Below are 26,003 nucleotides of genomic sequence, written 5' to 3' on the forward strand. Positions count from 1 at the left end.
AGAATTTTTGTGTCTATGTTTGTGAAGGATATTGGTCTATAATTTTACTTTTTATTGGTGCTTTTGCCTGGTTTTGGCATCAGGATTATGTTTCCTTCATACATAGAATGAGCTTGGAAGTATTTCATCCTTTTGTGTATTCTGGAATAGTTTGATCTGTCTCTCAATCTTTTGATGGTACCTAAATACAAGCATTTTGAATTCATTATCAGTTAGTTCCAATAGCATTATTTCTTCTGGAAGATTTTCTGGTCCTGTGTTTTGGTCAATTGTTTGAGCCATCTTGTCCGTTTGTGTGTGTGTGTGATTTGAAGTTGTCAGTTGTCTCTGAGACACTGTGGTGTCATTGCATAAGTTTGTTGAGTGTATGTTGGTTTGCTTCTCCCTGATTTTTATTTTGTTTTAATATATTTGGGCAAAGGGGAAGGTGTCCTACTCTAGTCGCTAGTCTGGCAGCACTGGGTACAAACCACCTATTTCCAGATGGACTTGGTAGCAGTTGGGAGTGTAGGCACAAGTCTTTGATCACTGGTCATGCTGAGCAGCTGGGGGAAAGCTGGGTGGGTTTGGGATGCCATCTGTGATTAATAGAGTGGTGTTATAGCAGGGTGTGGCATTCACACAGTGGGTGAGTGTTTTGGTGCTCTAACTTAGTGCTGCTCTAACAGAAATACCACAGGTGGATGGCTTTCACAAACAGGAGTTTATTTTCTTACAGTTTTGGAGGCTAGAAGTCCAAGTTCAAAGTGCCAGGCTCTAGGAGCTACATAAAAGCCCCTTGACCTTGGGCCTCAGCTCTGCCTCTTGCTCCCAGCCCACTGAAGCTGGAGGCTTTCTTCACTTGGGCAGCTGCTAGCTGCTGAGGCTTCCAAACCCAAGGTCAACAAGTAAAAAGGCACAGTCCCAATATTACCAAACCACATGGCATGCCACTGACTCAAGTCCATTAAAAGTCCCAAGATAACAGACAACATGACAGGCTGCTGAATGACAGCTTGACGACATATGCAGGATTCAAGCATGCCAAAAGCTACAGAGATCTTTCTTAAAACTTTTTATATAATGGAAGCAGACCACATCCCTAAGGCAGCTACTCAGCTGCTCCAGTAGATTCCACCATAGAGTTGATTACCAGTCTCATCATGGGGAATACCTACAACCAGCTGCCTAGCCACTCAAACTCAGGCCCAGCCAAACTGACACATAACCTTAATGACCACAGTGGAGCAACAGGTGTGGTGGATATGGCTGAGTAAGGTCATTGGTTCCTGACTGCTGGGGAAAAATTGAAAGAAGGGAAGAGAAAATAAAAGGAAAAGAAAGAGAAAAAATAAGGTGGTTGGAGAGTTAAAATATAAGAAAAATGAAAAAAAGAATAAATAAAAATAAAAATAAGAAAAAAAGAAACTAAGGAAAAAAACAGAAAATGAGAAGCAAAGGAAAAAAAAGTGGCACAGTATTGGCACAGTGTTAATGGTCAAACACAGCTGCAGTGGTCATGTGGTGCTCACTCTGCAGCAGTGTACAACACCATCTATGGAGAGTCAGGGGTGGATGCTTTTGACTGAAAAGTCAGGGGACGGCAGACCACAGGATCAAAGAGAAAGAAAAAAAGGGGAGAGGAAGAAGATAACAAGGGAAAGAACTAAGAAGAAGGACAAAACCAGGAAAAGAAATCAGCACAGTACTGGTGAAAGTACTAGCTGCCAATCACAACTGTGGTGGAACACAGCACTCACTCCATGGAGCATGCACCATAGACTGGGGAGGGATGTTGGTGGGTACCACTAACCACAGAGATAGTGAGGGACAGCATTTCTGTGCCACAGGGGAAAAAAAAGTCAAGAGGAGAGGAAGGAGAAAATAAAGAAATAAAAGTAGGGGAAAGAGAGAAGAACTAAGATTTTTTTAAAAAAGGAAAAAAGAGGTGCACAGTAATGGTGGGGGCTGGGGGGAGACTTTAACTTGCTCCAGATTGGGGTGGGGGCACTCCTCTGGTTATCAGGAGGTTGTGCAAGGTAATGGCTAATATCATACCTCTCTGATGATAGAGATGCAGGTGCCAGTGCCATCTTGGTGCTAGTGGAGCTGGTTATCTCATTCCTGCTCCAATCAGAACACCACTGGAATAATTCAGAAGGGCCATGCTGTGCTGGCTGGCAGTTGGTTGCTCCACATGTCTTCTTTTTCTCTGTTTTCATTTAGTCTCTTCCTCATATCTGTATTGGATCTACTTCTTTATCCTTTCCTCTGAAGCTCTGGATTCCAAGATTGATACCTATATCCACTTCACTTAGTTGATCAAGTCTTTGTTGTAAAGGGTGTGGATGGTGCATCTGCCTAGTCTGCTATCTTTGATCCTCCTGCCAGCAGCCAAGACTTTAACCACTATGCCACCAGGGCTCCAAGAATTGAGAGAGATATAAATTTGTGATTATTGTAAGATAAGAACAATGAAAGTGGTAAAACAGGTCTCCAAAATTGATAATACATAGGAATTTCCTGTTCATCTTTAGGAACTGTCTTGTTTTTTGTTCTCTTATTACCTACTCTATTCTAGATACTTCTGCTAACCCTCAACTGTAGCTCAAACTCATTCCCATTTTGAGAGAATGAGTGAAAGTATTGCCTGATCGTTAAATCCACATCTTGGAGTCAGACTACCCAGGATGCATATCCTGGATGCCACCACTTGCTAGCTGCCCAACATCAGAAAAATTAATCATTTTACAGATTCTTCAGCTCTACAGAACCTAACAATAGTACTTGTATCTTCCTGACATTGTGAGAATTAAGGTAATGCATGCACCACTTAATATAGCTTAGTAAATATTAATGTTTACTATGAAAATAGATATTAAAAAAAAAAAAAAACTTTCATAGAAGTGATGCCTGGTTGAGTTTCTAAAAATGAATGAGTCAACAAATTTTTCCAAATAGCATTTACTCACTTTTTTTGCTCTTTACCTCCTTCTTTCCTTCATCACCCTGACTTCACCTCAAACTTGCTTAGGACTTCACTCAAATATCATCTTCTCAGGGGATTCTTCCCTGCCATTTCTCAAACCCCAAATCCCTATCTCCTCCACTGCTTTCTTCTCCATTGCTTGAATGCCATCTAACTTACTATACATTCTACGTCAGTAATTTGTTTATTATTTCTCTTTCCTACTGGAAGATGAGTTCTATGAGGATAGAGATTTTTGTTTGTTTTGTTTATGGATGTGTCATCCCCATTATCTAAAACAGAGCCTGAATGTGGTAGACAATTGACATTTATTTTTTTTAATAAATGATTACTTTGCCTTAGGGGTTGAATAGCAGGTTCTACAGTGACTTTGGACAATGATGTAGGCAATAAGTAGTTTTTAGAGGAAGTTAGGTCTAGTGTAATACTGTATATTATTTATTGAGCACTTACAATGTGTAGACACCATGGAAGAGCTTTAGATTTATTCCTTCATTCCTCCAGGGGCCAATTTTGAAGCTTAGTTATTAATGCAATGATGTAACTTTCTGTTTCTTTTTCACAGGACTGAATCTTGCTAGTAACACCTACATATTTCAGTTGGATTTTATTAACCTGTAAACCCTGAGCTTCAGAAATCTGAAGAGTCAAGAGTATGTCCTACACAAGCCAATCAAGGGAAGGTGATTAAAAGATTTATGCTAAACACATCAGATTCCTCCATGGTTCTGACATTATCTTAAGTCTGTGTTTCCTTTGCCTGATCACATTCAGCAACATGGAGAATCTGTGGCCCTGAGATCAGGATAACCCCAGTTTCTATGTTATTTATCTTTCTGTTTAGCTTACAATTTTCTGAGTTTAGAAATGGTGATTCCTCCAATGTACTGAATTCTTCCTAAATGTGGACTTCTAAAAATTGAGACATATTCAGGTCTCCTCTTCAAGGATTATTTGGTAATTGTTGGTTAACCTTCCTTGACTCTCTCCTTACTCCCTGACCTCATCAGTTTTGATTGTGCATCCAGAAATGCTTGAGTCTGGTTTCTCTTTTTTAGCACCACTAATAGTTGAAGAGAAAGAGGGTAGGAGCACAAAAGTGAAGCTGTGACATTGACCATTTTCAATAGAACAGAGAAAATCAGTCTGCATATATATGTGTGTGTGTGTGTGAGAGAGAGAGAGAGAGAGAGAGAGAGAGAGGATGTAGTATTATAGTATAGTAGTATTATTGTATGTTGTTGTTGTTATGTGTTGTCGAGTTGGACCCGACTCATAGCGACCCCTCCTTGGGTTTCCAAGGCAGTATCACTACCGAAGTAGATTGCCCCATCTTCCTTCTGAGGAGTGGCTGGTGAGTTTGAACTGCCAGCCTTCTGGTTAGCAGTCAAGTGCCTCAGCCACTATGCTACCAGAGTTCCCCGTATTATAGTATAGTGCAGTATTATAGTACAGTATAGTATTAGTATAGTATAGTACTAGTATAGTATAGAATAGTATTCTTCTCCCAATTGTGAATCGTGAATCCAATCCTCAGGTTTGTTTTTCACATTTTGGAGAGTACAGATGTTTGATCTTCAGCAAGTAGAACAAGAAAGGTAGAGATTGAGGCCGCTGGAGGCTCCCTTTCTAAGGGTATATTAGAGGTCTAAATAACATACTGAAACACCTGGGATTTGAATGCCCAATGAAATCTTGGGCAGAAGAATGATGTGGGGAAACTGGACAACTGTCAATGAGTTTGTCCTTGTGAGCTTTTCAGCTCTCTCCTCTGAGCTACAGGCTTTACTCTTTCTCCTTTTTTTGGTCATTTATCTGATTACTCTAATGGGGAATGTCCTCATTATCTTGGTCACTACTGTTGACTCTGCCCTACAAAGTCCTATGTACTTCTTCCTCAGAAACTTGTCTTTCCTAGAGATAGGTTTCAACTTGGTCATTGTGCCCAAGATGCTGGGGACCCTGATCATGCAAGACACAACCATCTCCTTTCTTGGCTGTGCCACTCAGATGTATTTCTTCTTCTTCTTTGGGGCTGCAGAGTGCTGCCTCCTGGCCACAATGGCATATGACCGCTATGTGGCTATCTGTGATCCTCTGCGCTACCCAGTCATCATGGGTTACAGTGCCTGTGCCCAGTTGGCAGCTGCCTCTTGGTTCTCAGGTTTTCCAGTGGCCACTGTACAAACCACATGGATTTTCAGCTTCCCATTTTGTGGCCCCAACAGGGTGAACCACTTCTTCTGTGACAGCCCCCCTGTCATTGCCCTGGTGTGTGCTGACACCTCTCTGTTTGAACTGGAGGCTCTGACAGCTACTGTATTATTCATCCTCTTCCCTTTCTTGCTGATCCTGGGGTCCTATGTCCGTATCCTCTCTACTATCTTCAGGATGCCATCAGAAGAAGGGAAACACAAAGCCTTCTCCACATGCTCCTCCCACCTCCTGGTTGTTTCCCTCTTCTACAGCACTGCCATCCTCACATACTTCCGGCCACGGTCTAGCACCTCTCCTGAGAACAAGAAAGTCCTCTCACTCTTCTATACAGTGGTGACTCCCATGTTAAACCCCATCATCTACAGCTTAAGGAACAGTGAAGTAAAGGCTGCACTGAAACGGGTCATCCACAGGACGTGGGCCTTCAGAAACTAAGGCCGACTTAATAGAAATGGAAGCAGCAGAATGCAAGGACAAAAGGAAAGAAAAATTAATTCCAAAATGGGGTTTTGATCTCTACTTTTTCCAAGAGCCACAGTATACGTGCTGGGATTTTGGGCTTCACACTGGGATTAGCTTCTGAATAAAAGAACATAAGTGATAAAAGAAAGAACTGTAGTAGGCTCAGTATTCTGTGAGACTGTGGTATCAGTGATTCCCAGCATGCTGCTAGTTTTCAGAATAGGAATTTAACTGAAGGTTGATAACATCACTACATTTAATTTATTTTATTTTAAACTTTCTTGAACTTCTTCATATTTTTCATTTTGTAATCTTCTGCTTTATATTCTTTTATTTATCCAAATGTTTTAACTGCAAATTTCCAAGGTCCCTTTGTTTACAAGGTAATTAAAATAATGATTGAAAAAAAGAGTAGGTTTTTTTTTTTTCCATTCATTAAATCATTATTTCAACACATACTTATTCAGCATGTGTGAGGCTCTGTTCCAGGCCCTGAAGACACATTAGTGAGCCAAAGAATTTACATTCCAGTAAGAGAGGTAATAAAGATACTTAAAGTCTCCAGAGATTTATTAAGTAAAAATGTTTAGAATGCCAGCTATTAATGAGTTCTTTCTTTGCTACCGTAATCAGTTTGTGCCATGTCTGGAGAAAAATGACTCTACACTGACAACTGCCTCAATCTCATTTTACTTAGAATGAGAGTTCCTGGACAGAAGGGATATACAGGATGCCCCAGTCATATTATATAAGTGGACAGGTTACAGGAAATTGTTTTCCAGATTTTTTTCTGTAATCTTATTTTGTTTAAATGAAATTATCTTTTTTTCAAGCTTGCATGTCACTCAACCAACATAATAGTCCCTCTTTATGACTTTTCCAGTGAACAAAATCCAATTCTTAATCACAGCAAGCAGCAGCCATGGGCCATGGTCAATACAGCTTTGTATAAACATATCCCTGACAATTCATTGATAATTGACAGGATAGGCACGGCCTCTCCACAAACTCTGTTGACAACCCTACCTACATAGGGTTGGCATGAAGGTACCAGGGCAAACTGAATCTCTCCTACAAAGTATCCAATAAATAGCAAGGGCTCCAGAATGAGAGTCCACTCTGAAAAATCACCACAAGAAACTGTAAATAAAAAGGCATCTTATGGGGTTCTAGTTGCATTATGGCAGTCACACAACTAAGCAGATTGGTACCATTATAAATTTTAAATAAGTTTTAATCATTCCTCCACATTTATTTTATTTGACCTTAGTGTGGTAGGCTGAATAGTGTTCCCCAAAGATGTCCAACTGCTCATCTCCAGGAACTGTGAATATGTTACCTCACATGGTAAAGTTACCTTGCAGGTATGATTAAGTTAAGGAACTTTACATAGGGAGATTATCCTGAATTATCCCTGTGTGCCAATACAATCACAAGAGTCCTCATAAGAGGAAAGCAGAAGGATCAGAGTAAGAGAGAAAAAGTATAAAAATGGAAGCAGAGATGAGACAGGAGCAAAGAACATGGTACACTACTGGCTTTGAAGATGGAGGAAAGGGTCTTGAGCCACGGAACATAGGCAGCCTGTAGAAACTGGAAAAGACAGGGAAAGGAATTCTCCCTTAGAGCCTCCAGAAAGGCATGAAGGCCTACTAATACCTTGATTTTAGCCCTGTGAAACTGATTTTGGACTTCTGATCTCTAGAATTGTAAAATAATAAATATCTGTTGGTTTAAGCCATAAAATTTCTTATAGCAACAGGAAACCAATAAATTTGTCATATCCTGTTCTTCTAGCTGATGTCCCAAAGTTTTGCCATTCATCCCTGTTTCACTCTTTTTCCCCTTCCATCTAAAACAACAACTTCCACTTCATCAAGAAAATTGGATGGTCAGATGTAAATAACTTCTTTTATACCCTTATATTGATAATGTATCCATCGATGCCTATATGTAACCTCTGGTAGCACAGTGGATATGGCATTTGGCTGCTAACTGTGGTTCAAACCCACCAGCTGTTTCACAGGAGGAAGATGAAGCAATCTACTTCTATAAAGACTTACAGCACTGGAAACCCTATAGGGGTCACTATGAGTCATAACTGACTTGATGGCAGTGGGTTTGGTTTGGTTTTATGCCTACATATTTGTCAGTTTCTCTTTTGCAGAAAAAATGAGATGCCTCTCTTCTCTACTTGTTTTCTTGATTATATGTAATCCTCCCATTTCCTCATGGATCATGCATGAAATACTACTCAGTAATAAAAAGGAATATGCTATTGATACATACCACCCACTACTGTTGAGTTGGTTCTGATTCATAGCAACCCTACAGGACAGAACAGAACTGCTCCATAGGGTTCAAAGGCTGTGAACCTTTTATGGAAGCAGACTTCCATACCCTTCTCCCACAGCAGTTGGTGGGTTTGAACAGCAGACCTTTTAGTTCTCAGCTGACACTTCAACCACTGTACCACCCGGGCCCATATGGGTACATACAATGGATGTATGTACATAGATATGTCTTAAAATATTAGTCTATATAAGTGAATCCAAACCAAAAAGGTCCCTTACTATTTGATTTTTTTAATGTAGAATTTTAGAAAAAGTAAATATATAGTGACAAAAAGTAGATGAATGGTTGCTAGGAGCAGGGAGATGGCATTGACTAAAATAGGGCATCAGGGACTTTTTGGGTAGTTACTATCATGTGTGGTAGTGATTACAATATTGTTTACATTTATACAACTAAGCCTTGATACAACACTCTTTACCAAAGGAATGAGTTGACCTCTGGTGGTATGTTGATTACACTGGACCATTTCCAACATTGAGGAGTTAGTAGTGATTTGTTCTCATAAGAACAGACTCACAGTGTTACTTTCAGCATCACCATTCACTGATTTATAGAATTCTTTCAATAGATAAATGTACCCCACCCAACATCAATCCCAGCCAGAAGGCACAGTGTATGGTGAAAAATGTGGTAATGGGCTCAAGCCCACCGAATTTATTTGTCTCAGCACATTTATCATTATCCATAAGCAGCTGACTTAATAAAATTGTGGAATGGCGTTCTGAAGTCTTAGTTACAACACCCGCTAGGGGACAACCTCTGAGAGATTGGAGTGCTCTCTCATTAAATGCAGTATATGCTTTAAAATAGTGATCGATGTATGATGCTGTCCCTACAATAATCAGAAAGAAATGGTTGGCAAACCAAGAGCTAAAGACGAAAAACAAAAAACAAAACTCACTACCGTCGGGTCATTCCTGACTCACAGCAACCCCTCCTTGGGTTTCCGAGGCAGTATCTCTACAGAAGTAGATTGCCCAATCTTCCCTCCAAGGAGTGGATGCTAGGTTTGAACCACCAGCCTTTTGGTTAGCAGTCAAATGTCTTAGGCAATATGCTACCAGAGCTCCCAGAGATACAGATAGAATGGCTCATTTTATTATTATAGCTGTAAGCCACTGAAGAGTTTTAGCTACCCGTGTCTACATTCTTGGGTTTGGCTGATTTAGAGTTAGTTCCTAGTGTCCAAAGAAGGAGTGCCTTCATTATGGTCTTGAAAACACTCAAGGACCTAATGAGTTGGAAACAGAGACTGCTCTTTGTTACTGGAGTCTTCATATTACTGAACCAGAAGGCAGACAATGGGAGACATTCTATTGCCTGAAGTGATTAATCTTAATTTCCAAGGGTAAATTAGGTTGCTCATTGTTTTAGATATCTACCTCTGCTATAACAAAAATACAATTGGTTTGCTTTAATAAACGGAAATTTACTCAAAGTTTAGGAGGCTAGAAGTCCCATTTCAAGCCACCAGCTCTAGAGGAAGACTTTGTTTCTCTACTGGCTCTGGTAGAAGGTCCTTTCTCATCTTTCTACATCTCTGGGACCAGATCTCCATATGTCTGGGCTGATTCAATCTTCCCCAGCATCTTGGAGGTTCTTAGTACAGGGGCCCTGGGTTCAAAGGATGTGCTCTGCTCTTGGCTCTTCTTTCTTGGTGATAGGAATTCCCTCTCTCTGCTCCCTTTCTCTCTCCTTATCTCTTGTAAGATAAAATGTGATGCAGGTCACAAACCAGGGGAACTCCACTTAATACAGATCAAGGCTGTGACCTGATTAAAGGAGTTGCATCCCACCCTAATCGCCTTAAAACTCATTGGCTGATCACATCAGATCACATAATAGTGGATGATTACATCATTACATAACAGCCAAACCACTGAGAATCAAGGACTAGCCAAGTTGAATCATATTCTAGGGGGACACAATCAATCCATGACACTCACACAACTGGGGGTAAGGAGGACCAGGTTTAGAACCAAGACAAACCCACTGGCTTATTTTATAATACCTTCTTTTAGCAAAAAAAAAAAAAAAAAAAAATCAGCTGCAGACAAATTGTTTCTAACCTATGTTGTTGTGTTGTTATTTGCCATCGAGTCAGACCTGACTCATAGAGACCCTTCCTTGCGTTTCTGAGGCGGTATCGCTACGGAAGTAGATTGCCCAACTTTCCTTCTGTGGAGTGTCTGGTGAGTTTGAACCGCCAGCCTTCTGGTTAGCAGTCAAGTGCCTTAGAAACTATGCTACCAGAGCTCCAAATGGGTCATAGTAGAACTGCACTCCGTAGGGTTTTTAGTGGCTGATTTTTCAGAAATAGATAAGCCAGGTCTTTCTTCCAAGGTGCCTATAGGTGGACTAGATCCTTCATTTTTTCAGTTATCAGACAAATGCATTAACTGTTTGCACCATCCAATGACATCCCCTTTAACACTAGCCCTGGTCAAAGGGAAACTGCGGGAATCCAATAAAAAAGGATCACTAAGAATTCAAATCTAATATGAAAGAAATTTTTGGTCACCACCCACCAGCCACTCCTTGAAAGCAAGGTGGGGCAATCTACTTCCACAGTGATACTGCCTCAGAAACCCAAGGAGAGGTCACCATGGGTTGGATCTGACTCGACGGCAGTGAGTTTCAGTTTATTCCAAGAAGCACAACAACAACAACATACCAGGTAAAGAACCCCCGCCAGATGAGGTTGTGGTGGGTAAGGTTATGTGTCAACTTAACTGGGCCTAGTTTTGAGTGGCTGGGCAGCTGGATGTAGTTATTCCCCATGATAATACTGGTAATCAACTCCATGGTGGAATCTACTAGAACAGTTGAGTAGCTGCCTTAGGGATGTGGTCTGCTTCCAGTATGCAGGAAGAAGGGTCAAGAAAGGTCTGTAGCTTTTTGGCACACTCAGACCTTGCATGTAGCGAGTCTTCATTCAGCAGCCTGCCATGTTTCCCGCTGATCTTGAGACTGTCTCTGGACTTGAACTAGTGACCTGCCACATTGTGTGGTAATTTTGGGACTGTGCTACTTTATTTGTTGACCTTGGGTTTGTTAGTTTCAGCAGCCAGGAGCTGCCTAAATGAAGAAACACCTCAAGCACCAGTGGGCTGGGAGCAAGAGGCAGAGCTGAAGACTAAGATCAAGGAGCTTTCATTCAGCCCCTAGAGCTTGGCATTTTGATCTCAGGCTTCTAGGCCCCAAAACTGTAAGAAAATAAACTTCTATTTGTTAAAGCCATCCCATTTGTGGTATTTTCTGTTAAGAGTAGCACAAAGTAACCAAAACAGAGGTGCTGGCAGGAAATAAGAAAACTGTTAAAGGGTAGTGAAAAGAAAGAAGTTATCATTATCAACTTAGGCCCAGTGACCAGAATTAGGAACTATAGCAGCTGTTTCCTATTAATTGTATGCTTTTTACCTATTTCTCCCACAACTTCCTTATGTAAATAGTCCTAGTTTGAGCTATTATTTTAGATGTCAAATAGGAGCGTGATCTAAATGACATCACATTGCCCTGATAGAATTGCTAATGAAGTTTTATGTGTTCCCTGTATTGAGGACATGAATTAATCACCAGAAAAAGAACAAGTGGATGATGAGAGTAAAAGAGGTAGTCTGCAGCTTATGTTTGCTATTTTAGACCCAATCTCTACCTCTTTCCACTTTCAGATGTACCTCAGAAAGCTTACTTTTACGGATTGTACCAACAGGTGTCCTTGCTTTCTGGCTCCTGGTTGAAATACAATAGCAGGGAGCAGAAGGTGGACAGAGAATAAGCTTTAAATATTTTTTCCCATGGTTTCCTCACCTCTATATACCTGTATCGGGTGGCCTTCTTCAGGTCTCATTTCCCTCCCCTTGGTCCTTCAAGGGTAGGATTTGTAACAGCTGCTTGCTCTGGCTAGTGCTGGGGTATGTTATTGATTCATGTCCTGTCTTCATTTCTATAAAGGTGTATTCTGATAGAATCAATACTCATGTTTCTAAGAAGAGTGTGAGAAGGACAGCACAGGTCATATATTCTGCTTCATTATATCCAGACTCTCCACTACCCACATTAAGCTTACACGCACACACACACACACACAGAGCATCTAGCTCATAGTAAGTGATTAATGTTCACTAATGGAGCACTGGTGGTACAATAGTTAAGGGCTCAACTGCTAACCAAAATGATGGTGGTTCAAACCCACACAGTGACTATTCAGGAGAAAGTCCTGGCAATCTCCTCCCATAAAGATTAGAGTCTCGTAAACCTGATAAGACAGTTCTGTTATGTCACATTGGGCCACTATGAGTCAGCATAAACTGGACAGCACTTAACAACATTTGTCAATTTTTGATCATTTGATTCAAAGAGATTCAGAAATACCAAAAAATAAAGGGGTTATATTGGGATATGGGACAGACAGATGGTAATATACAGCAGAATTTAAAAGATAGATTTTACAGGTTCCAGGGTTTATAAACTGTGATTGCTTCTCCAGAGATTTCCTCACTCTTAAATGCCAAAGAACCAACGAGAAGGCAGCAAACACAACTTCTTATTGCTCCATGAGTTATTGTCCTTCTTTTACGAAGGAAATCCTAGATGAAGAATATGGAGGCTTGTTCCAAGGACGAGACCTAAAGATGAAAAATCTTATCAAATTCCAGATTCACTAGGAAGACAACTATTCATCAAGTCTTACAAGTAGGCAGGGTCTCTGAGCTCACTATCAGTGGTAGATCCCAAGCCTGCATCAGAAAATTCTTATGGCTACTCTTCTCAGAGTTCCCTTCACATCCTTGTTCCTCGGGCTGTAGATGAGAGGGTTACGCATGGGGGTCACCACTGAATAGAACACAGACACTATTTTTTCTTGCTCTAGGCAGGACTTTGGTGTCATGTAGGTGATAATTGCTAACCCATAAAAAATGGATGACCACCAAAAGGTGGGAGCCACAGGTAGAGAATGCTTTGAGTCTCCCACCAGCTGATTTCATCCTGATCACAGTCATTATAATATGGCCATATGATACCAAAATTAGAGAAAGAGGTATGAGGAGGACCACCACCACCACAAGGAAAATGGACATCTGTATAGCATGGGTGTCTATGGATGCCAGGACCAACAGTTCAGGGGCCTCACAAAAGAAATGAGCAATTTTATTGCTGCCTCAGTATGGTAGCCTTATTGTGATGATGAAGTCCACAAGAGACGCCATAATGCCAGTGGTCCATGACCCTGTGCCCAAGTAGACACACAACCTCCTGGTCATAACATTAGAGTAATGCAAAGGATTACAGATGGCCACATATCAATCATAGGACATCACTGTCAGAAGAGCACACTGTGTACCCCCCAAAATGAGAAAAAGTAGAAGCTGAGCTGCACAACATATGAAAGAAATAGACTTCTTCCTGGATAACAGGTGAATAAGGGCCTGAGGAACAATGTTGGTCAAGAAACAGAGACCAGCCAAAGACAAATTGCAGAGAAAAAAATACATGGGTGTGTGAAGTTGAGAGTCCATCTGAACAAGGGATATAAGAAGCAGATTTCCAAGTACTGTGACCAGGTAGACAGTCAGGAAAAAAACAAAGAGCAATATCTGGGTATTTGGATCATCAGACAGTCCCAGGAAGAAGAATTCAGTAACCTGTGTCTGTTTTGTCTCTCTCATAGTTTGTCTCTTCTTTTTTTTTTTTTTTTACATTGTATGATAAACAATGGTGTGTATGGACTACAGAATTATGAAATTCAAAATTAGAAGGCTTTGGATTTGCCCCAATCACTATCAATGATTTCTAGAATCCCATTTGTCAGGTCCTTAGCAGATAATCATGTTACTTTAGTTGGAACACTTCAGTGCTACAAAATTTAGCACTTTATAAGATGGTGCATTCCATTGTTGCTGTAATCTGGCAAGAGAAAAGTAGAGCAAAGGAATCATTTTCTTTATTCTACATTTCAACCTTCTGATAATACAACAATAGGTTACATTCATACCCAAAGTCATACCATACAATGACAGTTTATTATTAAATAAAACCACTGTCTCTTAAGCTACCCTTGACATAGGGCTCCCACCTCATGATTGTGTGGGAGTTGTTTGTAATGCTTTCAATATACAACTACTCACATTGCCTCTTCTCTGAAAATATAGTCCCAAAGATATAGTAGATGTATGAGAGCCAAAGTACCTTGTGGATCTAACATGTTTCTCAGAGAAAATAACCTGTCTTAAAGACGCTGAGGAACCAAAAAGTAACTGCACACTGAGGATGATCTCTTTGGCAATCTTATCTCTAGCTTTTTGTTAATGTCAACCATGAATGAGCTTCCAAAACAGCAAATCCACCATTACAACGGAATTTCCATTTAAACAACCAGTTTCGCTAGTTTCTTACTCAACCCAAATTCAGCTTTATTCCACCACCTCCGGTTCATGAAAGGAGGTGGTGCAGTGCCTAAGGCATTTGACTGCTAACCAGAAGGTTGGCAGTTCAAAGCCACCAGGCAATCCAAGGAAGAAACTAAAAAAAAAAAAAAATTCACTGCTGTCAAGTCGGATCTGATTCATAGCAACCCCTCCTTGGTTTCTGAGGTGGTATCACTATGGAAGATGGGGCAATCTACTTCTGTAATGATTACCACCACCTCAGAAACCCAATGGGGGTCATTGTGAGTTGGAATCAACTCAACGGCCGTGAGTTTGGTTTTTAGTTTCCAGTCCATCATCTTCCACTGTCTGCATTATCTGTCTTCTACTTCCAGAGATTAAAAACTCTTTTGAAAACTATATCCCTGTTTTTCCATCATGAAAATCTGGCAAAACAAAAAATATCCTCCTATCAACTCATATAAACATAATGGTTACACTAACATTATTCTGAGATCAGGTGAAATGGAGGCTGTAGATTTTGATTAAATTTTAGTAAAATTAAAACCAGTTTCACCAACCTCTAATCTTGTAAAGTTCTTTTATAATCTCCAAAGGATCTCTATTTGGAAAAAAAAAAAAAAACCCACTGCCATCAAGTCGATTCCGACTCATAGCAACACCAACACTCTCTGGTTTGCAAGGTGGTAAATCTTTATGGAAGTAGATTGCCCAGTCTTGCTTCTCTGGAGTGACGGGTGGGTCTCTATAGTCATCCTCTATCTCCCCTGTTTCAGTTTGGCTTTCCTGTACTCCCTGCTTTGAGTAAAATATACCACTTAATTTTTAAGTGCTTACCCATAGTTCAAATATATACATTTTTAGCAACAAAATAGGAAAAATGGACACTGTCAAAATAAAAAACTTTCGTGCATGAGAGGACATCATTTAGAAAGTAAAAAGAAAACCCACAAAATAAGAGAAAATTTTGCAATTCATATATCTGATAAAAGGCTTTTTATCTAAAATACATAAAGAACACTTACAACCTAATAATAAAAACACAAATAAAACAATTTAAAAATGCATAAAGGATCTAAATAGACATTCTTCCAAAGAAGATATGCAAATGGCTAATAAGTACATGAAAAAGATGCTCCATATCATTAAGTCAAACCAAAGGAAACTCCTTGCTACCAAATTGATTCTGATTTATAGATACTCTGTAAGACAACGTAGAACTGACCCATGGGGTTTCAATGTCCTTAGGGAAATGCAAATTAAAATCATCTCACACCCACAAGGATGGCTATCATCAAAAAGACAATGATAATAAGCTTTGACGAGGCTATGTAGAAATTGGATCCCTTAAGCATTTTTGGAAAAACAATCTGGCAGTTCCTCAAAGAGCTAAGCACAGAATGCATAGATTCATCAATTCCACTGATAGGAATTACCCAAAAGACCTAAAAACATGTCAGAACAAAAAATACTTATAGCACCATTATTTATAATTTTATATAAATATTTATAATTATTTTTATATATGTATATGTATTTTATATAAATATTATATATTTATAATTATTTATAATAGCCACAAAGTAGAAAACAACTCAAATGTCCATCAACTGATAAATATATAAATAAAATGTGACATATCCACAGAACGGAATGCTATTCAATTATAAAAAAAGAAATGAATGAATGGATTCATAATACAACATGCATGAACCTTGAAAACATTCTACAAAGTAAAAAGAGCCAGTGACAAAGAACTACATATTGCATAAATCTATTTACATGAATAATTCAGATTAGGCAAATCTGTAGTGGCATAGATTAGTGGTTACCTAGGGCTAGAAGGATGAAGGGATTGTGGGGTGATAACTAGGGGTTGTTGTTGTTCTTGTTTGCTGTCGAGTCAGCCCCGACTCATAGTGACCCCTCCTTGGGTTTCCAAGGCAGTATCACTATGGAAGTAGGATTGCCCAACCTTCCTTCCAAGGAGTGGCTGGAGGGTTTGAACCGCCAGCATTCTGGTGAGCAGTCAAGTGCCTTAGGCACTATGCTACCAGAGCTCCCGATAACTAGGGTTACAGGGTTGTATTTTGGAGTGATGAAATTGTTTGTATTGTTGTAGTAATTATGGCACAACTCTAGAAATATGCTAGAAGCCATTGAATTTTACACTTTAGGAGGATGAATCGTATGGTATGTGAATTCCAACTAAATAAAGTTAGTTAAAAACAGTTCAACTAATGTGTGTATGTGCAAAAGTGACACAGAAATTGAGGCGTTTCATTTAAAAGAAAAAATCAAATAACAGAAAAGTATGTGTGGTATAGTAAGTTTCCCTCCAAACACCTAAGCCTACTACCATCTCATTGATAACCACAGATCACAGCTTGGTATATGTCTTTCCAGAAATCTCTCTATTAATTTAAATAGGTGTGTGTGTGTGTGTGTGTGTGTGTGAGCATATGAATTTTAAGAATTTACATATAATTTAGTGACTTGCTTTATTCAATGATCTATCAACATATCTTGGAGACCCTTCTTCACCAGTACATACAGGTATACCTAAGTCTTGCTATTAATTATGTGGTATCCCACAATATAGATAAACCAAAATTTAGTTAACTGTTCCCTTACTAATGAACATTATGGTTGGGTCCACAAACAATCATGAATATTCCTATACATATACTGATTTTCACCTATTCCAATATATCAGTAGGATAAATTCCAAACCTTTGAATTGCTAAGAACAGGCTTTATCCAAGGTTGGAAAATAAGGGTGGGAATAGCTTTGCTTTTCATAGATACTGTTAATATCTAAAATGGTTCCTAGCAAATGGTATGGCATTTCCTTTAAAAACTAAAAATAGAAATACCATTTGAAACAGCAATTCCATTACTAGGAATATATCCTAAAGAGGTGAGAGACAGGACACAAAGAGACATATGCATACCCATGTTCATCACAGCACAATTCACCATAGCAAAGAGATAGAAACAACCTAAATGCCCATCAACAGATGAATGGATAGCCGAATTATGGTACATTCACACAATGGTATACTATGCTACATTAAGGAACAATGAAAATACAAGAATCATCTCACAAAGTGGTCAAATGTGGAGGACATTATGATGAGTGAAATAAGTCAATCACAGAAGGGCAAATATTCTATAAGCCCATTACTGTAAAAAGTCAAGGAAAGGTTTGCTTAGGGAAAGGAACTCACTTTATAGGTTACTGGGGATGGAAGGGAAGAGGAGGGAAATTTTCTGGACTAGTTGGGGGCCACATGTTGATTTGGGTAAGGGAAGGGATGGTACAGAAAGAGTCTGTAACCAGCATGATAACACTGGGGAAAGGGAAGACACCATAACGTGCACGTAAGATATAGACAACAGAGGCAAATACTAGTATATGTGCAATACTGCATTACCACTAACACCAAACACCAGGCTACAGTTAAATGCATGGACAAGTGAGAAGATCAGGTGGGGGCTGGCGAACAGGAACTACCCTAGACCAATGATAGATTTAGCTGAAGATAATCTTGCATAGATAATAATGATACAAAATAACCACAATCAGTACAGAAGCAACAGAAGACAGAGTTGGGATAATCTCTCAGAGACAGCCAAACACATTGGGAGAGAGAACCACCAGGCTTGCTGACTCAGGACCACGGTATTGGGGGACACTGGGTTCCATTGGCACAACATGGTACATAAAAATCTTGTTCCACAACCTACTTTGGTGAGTAGCAACTGGGGTCTTAAAAGCTTTCGAGCAGTCATCTAAGATGCAGCTAATGGTCTCCTCTCGTCTGAAGTGAAGAAGAGTGAAGAAAATCAAGGGCATTTGGAAATAATCACTCTAAGGATATAAAGGACCTCGAGACCAGAACTAGATGGTGCCTGGCTACCAATGTCAACCATGAGATCAAAACTGGAGATCCTTGATAGAGTGGGAGGAATAATGTGGAACAAAACTCAAAAACACAATAATGGCCAGAATTACTGGTTGGATGGAGTTTGGTGGGATCTCCATGACCATGGCCCTACGATACCCTTCAGGCCTGGGATAGGACTCATTCCCAAGGACTGGTTCTCAGCTCAACAGCAGAAAGACTTACACACAGAACATCCAAGCCAGGGCAATGCACTCACCTACTCTACAGAGATACACCCCATGGAGCAATTGGCCATGGGGCACCAGAGTGGCAGCATTCAGATGGAGGAAAAGCTGGACAGACAGGGGTGCATAACTAAGAAGGGCACAGAGGGGGGTGGAACAGGGAAAGGAGGGGAGGAGAGTAGGTTAGGGTGGGGGATGGTAATCGGGGCATGAAATCAAATGTACACAACCTGTTGAATGTAAAACAAATTCTGCTCTGTAAATTGCAACCAACAAAAAACTCACTGCCATCAAGTTGGATCCAACTCATAGTCATCCTTCCTTGGGTTTCCGAGGTGGTATCTCACAGAAGTAGATTGCCCAATTCTTCTTCCAAGGAGTGGCTGGTGGGTTTTAATCGCCAGCCTTCTGGTGAGCAGTCAAATGCCTTAAGCACTACACAACCAAAGCACAATAAAAAAGAAAATAGTTCCTAGCACTATTATAGATGTTTCTACCTTGATATAGAAGAAACATAACAGACATTTAATAAATGAACTAATAAAACATTAATATAAACAACCACATCTCTGCTTGATGACCATTTATGGATTCACTGACTACAGATGAAATTTGTTCTCCTTTTATGACCACAGACCACCTTTCCAGCCATGATTCCTACCATATAACTAGGACACACCACATTTTTATACCTCACTGTTTTTTTCTCAGCATACGCTCGCTATTCAGAGGCATGCCCACTACATTAGATATAGCATTACTTTCTTTGAATATTCATGACACTGAGACTATTCAATCAGCCTGAGTTGTTGAGCATATGCTATGCGTTAATTAGTATAGTCACTTTTAAAAATCCATTTGGAAAAATACAGGAGATAAAGACCAAAGACTCAGCTCCTGGAGCCACAGAATGCTAGAGATCAGGGTACAAACAACAGTCATGTTTTCTCCACAATGCCCAGTACGGTTCCTGGAACATCATAAATTTGTAGCAAATACTAGTTTGATAAATGAGTCTGTATGGTCTAACCAGTACTTAAATCAAAGCAACACAGAATTATTTCTAAAGGGAAACATAATCTGATGTTACAATACACTTTGACAACACAAGCTATTTTAAGTTAAATACTTTCTGAATTACCGTCCATTTAGTGTAAGGTACTACCTGGTTGGTTCTTAGAGTCTGGTTCAGCTCAGCTTTAGTCTTGTTCCTCCCTGTGTCACAGTTTGCACCCTTCCCAGAGTAGAAATTTGAGTGCAACTATAGCAATCATATATCTAGCTATCAGGGAAAATTAAATGGTACACTAGCAACCTTTCTCAGTTTCATGAAAGGAGATATACAGCATAAAACCAAATACTTGTCACAAAGTTCAAAGTGATGCCTACAAGCAGAGAATAACATAATGAAAGGGCAGCTACAGGATATTGCTATGATTTCCATCCCTTCTTCATCCAGCTAATAATCACAGGTTTTTCAAGGCCACATTTAGGAAATATATTCTACAAGAACACTTTCCTTACTGATCACACATTTGCCTCATTCCTCACTTCAATTCTGAACTCATACAGACTCAGATACACACAAATACATTCACAGACACATAGTCTATAATAGATACACATGGCACCTACATTACCATGTACTTAATTCCATCTTAGCTCTAACATAGTATATTGAAATTATTTGTCTTTCTCTGTGACTATAAGATGTTCAAGGGCAGGAACCATGCCTGAATCAACTTTATTCATAGAAAATAAGATAAATCTCGGCATATAACAAGTGTTCAACACATGCTACTTCAGCTGGTTTTACCTGAGCCAAACCATCCTGAGACAGGTGAATGTGAGTCAGAGATAAATGTGAGTGTCACATGACAGAGGTTCCCACTGATGATGGGATTGCAGCATTAGAAGACTGAACCACTGATCTCTCCTGGTTGGGTTTTTTAAAACATGCTATTTCCACATGCAAAAGGGAAGGAGAAGATGCTCGTCCAGATGACTGGGAATCTGCCCCTAAAGTCAGGAATCATCTGTAATTGTATTGTTTATTGACAACCTTTCTCTCACCTTATTCACTTTCCCCAGATCTAACATCAATTTGTGCATTCATTTCTCTCAAATGACATATGATAACCGAAGCAGGGCCATTGAGCCATGCATTTTCTAATCTGACACTTCTTTTAGGAAGAGGAGACTTAGGAAACCCATAGAAACCAAGGAAAAATAGTAATTGCTCTTCTGATTCCAAGATCCTTTGTGTTCAGAATCTTATTTCTATCCTCCACACTTCCTTACTGTCTTCCAAATCCAGCCTCAGCACAGGAATAAGAGTCTCATCGAAAGGACGGACACTGACTTCATGGAGGTTCCACTTATATCTATCAGTAGAGAACTAGGGTTCTTCTTAGTTGACATTATAATCATGATTTCATAACAGACCCACTGTGAACAAAAACTTAGAGCCATTACAAAAAAAGTTAGCACTAAGAATCAGATTTCTAGGGCAAAAGTAGTTGGAATTTAAAAATCAAATCTACAAAAAAATTGAAACCAATTCATTCCCAACATATTCCAGTTCCTTTACTTTTTGTTCAACATGGGACTTCTCTAATAATTTTACCAAAATGTTCTCATGTGTTAGAGGAAAAAAAGGTTAAATTAGCATCTCAAAGCCAGCAAAACACTTCAATGTTAGTAAAATGTTATGGGTGCATTGGCAGCAGCAGGGTGGATATAGTCTTTACCTTCTCACAAAGGCAGAGAGCTCAGTAAAATCTCTGAAGGCCAAGGGAAGGCAGGAAAGGGAACCCCCACATCTCCTATGTCCTCCTACTCCATACCCAGGGCAGTTGTACAATGTCATTGTTGTTATGTGCCGTCGAGTCGGACCTGACTCAACCTCCTTGGGTTACTTACCGAGGCAGTATCACAGTTGTACAATAGTTCCACTTAAATGAAGTAAGAAGGGGGATACCTGGAACAGCCTCTGGAGCAGTGGAAGGATTTCTGAATCATTAGGGTGGATCCTGCAGCTTTGTTTCCTCTCAGATGGTTCCTGTGGTGGTTAAGTTTGTGTGTCAACTTGGTGGGGCCTGGTTGAGTGGCTGGGCAGTTGGTGGTAGTTATTCTCCATGATAAGACTGGCAATCAACACCATGGTGGGATCTACCACAAACAGCTGACTAGCTGCTTTAGGGATGTGGTCTGCTTCCAATATATAAGAAGCAGCTTTGGGAATGGTCTCTAGCCTATGGCACTCTTGAACCCTGCATGTAGCCGAGTCGTTGTTCAGCAGCTTACCATGCTCGGCTGACCTTGGGTCTTTTAATTGACTTGAATTAATGGCCTGCCATGTGGTTTGGTAGTATCAGGACTGTGCCTTATTATTTGTCAACCTTGGGCTTGTCAGCCTCAGCAGCCAGCAGCTGAGTGGAGAAAAGCCTCCAGCTTCAGTGGGCAGAGAGCAGGAAGCAGAGCTGAAGCCCAGGACTGAGGGGCTTTCATCCAACCCCTAGAGCCTGGCACTTTGAACTCAGACTTAAAGCCTCCAAACTTTAAGAGAATCAACTCCTGTTTCTTCAAGCCATCCCATTTATGTTAGAGTAGCACAGAGGTAACCAAAACAGTTCCCTAGTGGTTATAAGGAGGGCAGAAAATAATATGTAGGTACTGCTCAAATTTGTTTACAGACTCCATCTAAGTTTTTCTTACATGTCTTATTTTTAGGGGAGTATTATATTGTTGTGATTAAGAATTTGGTTTCTGGAGGAAAATACTAGGTTGCACCTACATCTATCATATTCTGTCCCTATGATTTTGAGAAATGATATAATTTGTAGAATGTGAGTGTAATGTGCCTTTGAAAATAATAATTATATAAATATGATTAATATAATACCTGCACAGAGTAAGAGCTGAATAAATACAATGCAATGCAATGTACTGCCATCGAGTCGGCTCCCACTCATAGTGACCCCTCCTTGGGTTTCTGTATCACTACAGAATTAGATTGCCCAACCTTCCTTCCGAGGACTGGCTGGTGGGTTTGAACCTCCAGACTTCTGGTTAGCAGTCAAGTCCCTTAGGCACTACACTACCAGAGTTGAGGAATTTCCCTTCTACCCCTATTTTGCTGAGAGTTCTGAAAAGTAACAGGCATTGGATTTTATCAAATGCCTTTTCTGTGTTGGTTGATATGATCATATGGTTCTTTTTTTAAATTTATGTGGTGGACTACACTGATTGTTTTTCTGATGTTGAACCATCCTTGCATACCAGGTATGAATCCCACTTGGTCAGGATGTATTATTTTCTTGATATATTGTTGGATTCTGTTGGCTAGGATTTTGTTGAAGATTTTTGCATCTATATTCATGAGGGATATTGGTCTGTAGTTTTCCTTCTCAGTGGTATCTTTCCCTGGTTTTGGTATCAGTGTTATTCTTGCTTCACAAAATGAATTTGGAAGCATTCCATCTTTTTCTGTGTTCTGGATTAGTTTTAGTAGTATAGGTGTCAACTCTTTCCTGAATGTTTGGTAAAATTCTCCAGTGAAGTCATCAGGGCCAGGGCTTTTTCTTGTGGGAAGTTTTATTATGACCTGCTCAATTTCCTCTTTGTTATGGGTCTGTTCAAGTATTCTCTCTCCAACTGGGATATTTTAGGTAGGTCTTCTGTTTCTAGAAACTTGTCCATCTCTTTTAGGTTCTCGAATCTGTTGGAGTACAGTTCTTCATAATATTCTGTCAATATCTTTTTTATTTTAGTTGGTTCTGTTGTGATGCCACCCTTTTTGTTTGTTATTCTTGTTATTTGCATCTTCTCTTTCTTTTCTTTTGTTAGTTTTGCTAATTTCTTAATCTTTTCTAAGACCCAGCTTCTTGTTTTGTTGATTTTCTCTATTGTTTTTGTTTCATTTATTTCTGCTTTGATCTTTATTATTTCCTTACTTCTGGATACTGTAGGCTTATTTTATTTCTCTTTTTCTAATTGTTGGAGTTGTTGAGTTAGAGTGATTTTGTTTCTTTCCGCTTCCTTTATAGGTGCATTTATTGCTATGAATTGACCTATGAGTACTGCTTTTGCTGTGTCCCATAGATTCTGGTAAGATGTATCTTCATTCTCATTTGTTTCTAGGAAGTATTTTTATTTCACACTTTGTTTCTTCTATTACCCAGTAGTTTTTGAGCAGTGAATTAACTTCCACATGTTTGGTATTTTTCTCCTTGATCTTCCCATCATTGATTTCTAATTTTATAGCATTGTGGTCTGAGAAGATGCTTTGTAGTCTTTCAATGTGTTTTGTTTTTTTAAAATTTACTGAGGCTTCTTTTATCTCCTAACATATGATCTATTCTGGAAAATGATCCATGTGCACTGAAGAAGAATGTGATTTGTGCTTTTGTTGGGGAAGTGCTCTGTATATGTCTATGAGGTCAAGTTGGTTGATTGTGTTGTTGAGTTCTTCTGTATCTTTGCTGAGTTTTTTTCTAGTTGATCTGTCCCTCCTTGCAAGTGGTGTGTTAAAGTCTCCTACAACTATTGTGGAATTGTCTATTTTTCCTTTCAATTCAGTTAATATTTGCTTCACATATTTTGGAGCACTTTCACTGGGTACAGAGATATTTATTATGTTAATGTCTTCTTGGTCAATTGACCGTTTTAGCATCATATAGAGTCCTTCTTTGTCCCTTATGCTGTTTTTCACCTTGAAGTCTATTTTATCAGAAATTAATATTGTCACTCCTGCTCTCTTTTGGTTACCATTGGCTTGGTGTATTTTTTTCCACCCCTTAACTTTTAATTTGTTTTTATCTTTGTGTCTAAGGTGGGTCTCTAGTAGGCATCACATTGATGAGTCTTCTTTTCTTGTCCAATCTGCCACTCTCTTTCTCTTGAGTGGTGCATTTAGTCCATTCACATTGAATGTAATTAGTGATAGTTATGAAGTGATTGCTGCCATTCTATTGTGTTTTCTGTCATGTTGTTGGAAATTTCCTTGGTCCAAATACTTTTCTGGGCTGAATTCATTTTGTTTTCAAGTGTTCCTCTCTTTTCTTCTTTATTGTTGATTTTGTGCTTATTTGGCCCATATGTGTTCCTTCTTTCTAGGTTTATTTAGGGGGATTGTTAATTTTCTCTGTGGTTACCTAGGAGTGAATTCTTTTCTCTTTAATTTTGGAAAAGTTTGTTCTATAATGACATTGTCCTGTTTTCCTCTCCATTTGGAAGTTTTGTAATTAGAACTTTTATTCCCTCTATTTGCTTTGTTGTCTGCAGCTTGACTCCCTTGTTTCTTTGTGCACAATATTTTATGAGCTTATTTTGAGCATCTATTTCTGATTTGGTTTCTGAGTGTTGATATCAAGTGTCCAGATTTTAATTTGTTGTTGTCTGTTGTTGGTTCTCTATTGGAAGGACTTCCTTAAGCATTTCTTGTAGGGTTGGTCTTGTTTTCACAAAATCCCTTAATTTCTGTTGTCTGAGAATGTCATTTCACACTCATATTTGACAGACAATTTGGCTGGATATAGAATTCTTGGTTGGAAGTTCTTTTCCTTCAGTGTTTTATATATGCTATCCCATTGCCTTCCTGCCTGCATGGTTTCTGCTGAGTAATCAGAATTTAGTCTAATTGCTTTTCCATTGTAGGTGGCATTTCTTTTTTCCCAGGATGCTCACAAGATTCTTTCTTTATCTTTGGTTTTGGAGAGTTTGATTATGATATGTCTTGGTGACCTTCTCTTGGAATCTATACTGTATGGGGTTCGTTGAGCTCTTGGACAAATATCTTTTGTTCCTTCATGATATGGGGGAATTTTTCTGTTAGCAAGTCTTCCACAATTTTCTCAGTGGTTTTTTTTTTTTTTTTTTTTTGCCTCCTCTTTTTCTGGTATCCCAATGAGGCATGTATTGTTTCTTTTCATATCATCCCATATAATTCTTAGGTTCTTTTCATTTCTCTTAAATCATTCTTCTGATTTATATTCATTCAGGCTGGTGTCAAGGGATTTATCTTCTAGTTGGGAAATGCATTCTTCAACAGTTCTAGTCTATTCTTTTGTCCTTCCACTGTATTATCTATCTCTGTAATTTTAGTGTTCATCTTCTGGATTTCTAATTGCTGTTTTTGTATGAGTTCAAATTGTGTATTTATCTTGTTATTTTGTCCTTGGTTGGTTTTCCTGAATTCTCCAGCATACCGTCTATGTTCTCCTTGATTCTGTTTGTGGTTTCCTTGAGCTCCTGAAGAGTTCTATATACATATATTCTAAATTCCTTCTTGCGTAATACTATTGCCTGTTCTTCTTCCATGTTCAATGAATATTTAATCTGGGGTTTCATTTCTACTGTCTTGTCCTGTTTTTGTTGTTGTTGTTGTTTGTTTGATTTGAGGTTGTCAGTTGTTTGTTAGACATTTTGAAGTTTTTGTCTTTAACTGTTAGTTATGTATTGATTTGTTTTGCCTTGA

General features: G+C 39.2%; 2 protein-coding genes across 2 annotated transcripts; one reads left to right on the top strand and one right to left on the bottom strand.

The window, feature by feature from the left end:
• The first annotated feature begins 4,675 nt into the window (after window positions 1-4,675).
• Window positions 4,676-5,620, top strand: LOC103208900 (olfactory receptor 10A4). Its single transcript, XM_007954652.2, has one exon. It carries the CDS (start codon window positions 4,676-4,678, stop codon window positions 5,618-5,620), a length of 945 nt encoding a protein of 314 aa, XP_007952843.1.
• Window positions 5,621-12,746: 7,126 nt separating this feature from the next.
• LOC103210613 (olfactory receptor 2D2) lies at window positions 12,747-13,671 on the bottom strand. Its single transcript, XM_007956532.2, is given in 2 exon segments — window positions 12,747-12,926; window positions 12,928-13,671. Coding segments are annotated over 2 exon segments (924 nt in total).
• Window positions 13,672-26,003: the final 12,332 nt, after the last annotated feature.

The sequence above is a fragment of the Orycteropus afer genome, unplaced genomic scaffold (assembly GCF_000298275.1).
Source record: "Orycteropus afer afer isolate SDZICR_OR568_19922 unplaced genomic scaffold, OryAfe1.0 scaffold00014, whole genome shotgun sequence".
NCBI lineage: Eukaryota > Metazoa > Chordata > Mammalia > Tubulidentata > Orycteropodidae > Orycteropus > Orycteropus afer.

Coding starts and splice junctions, on each gene's coding strand:
- LOC103208900 (XM_007954652.2), top strand. CDS start 4,676: ATGATGTGGGGAAACTGGACAACTGTCAATGAGTTTGTCCTTGTGAGC.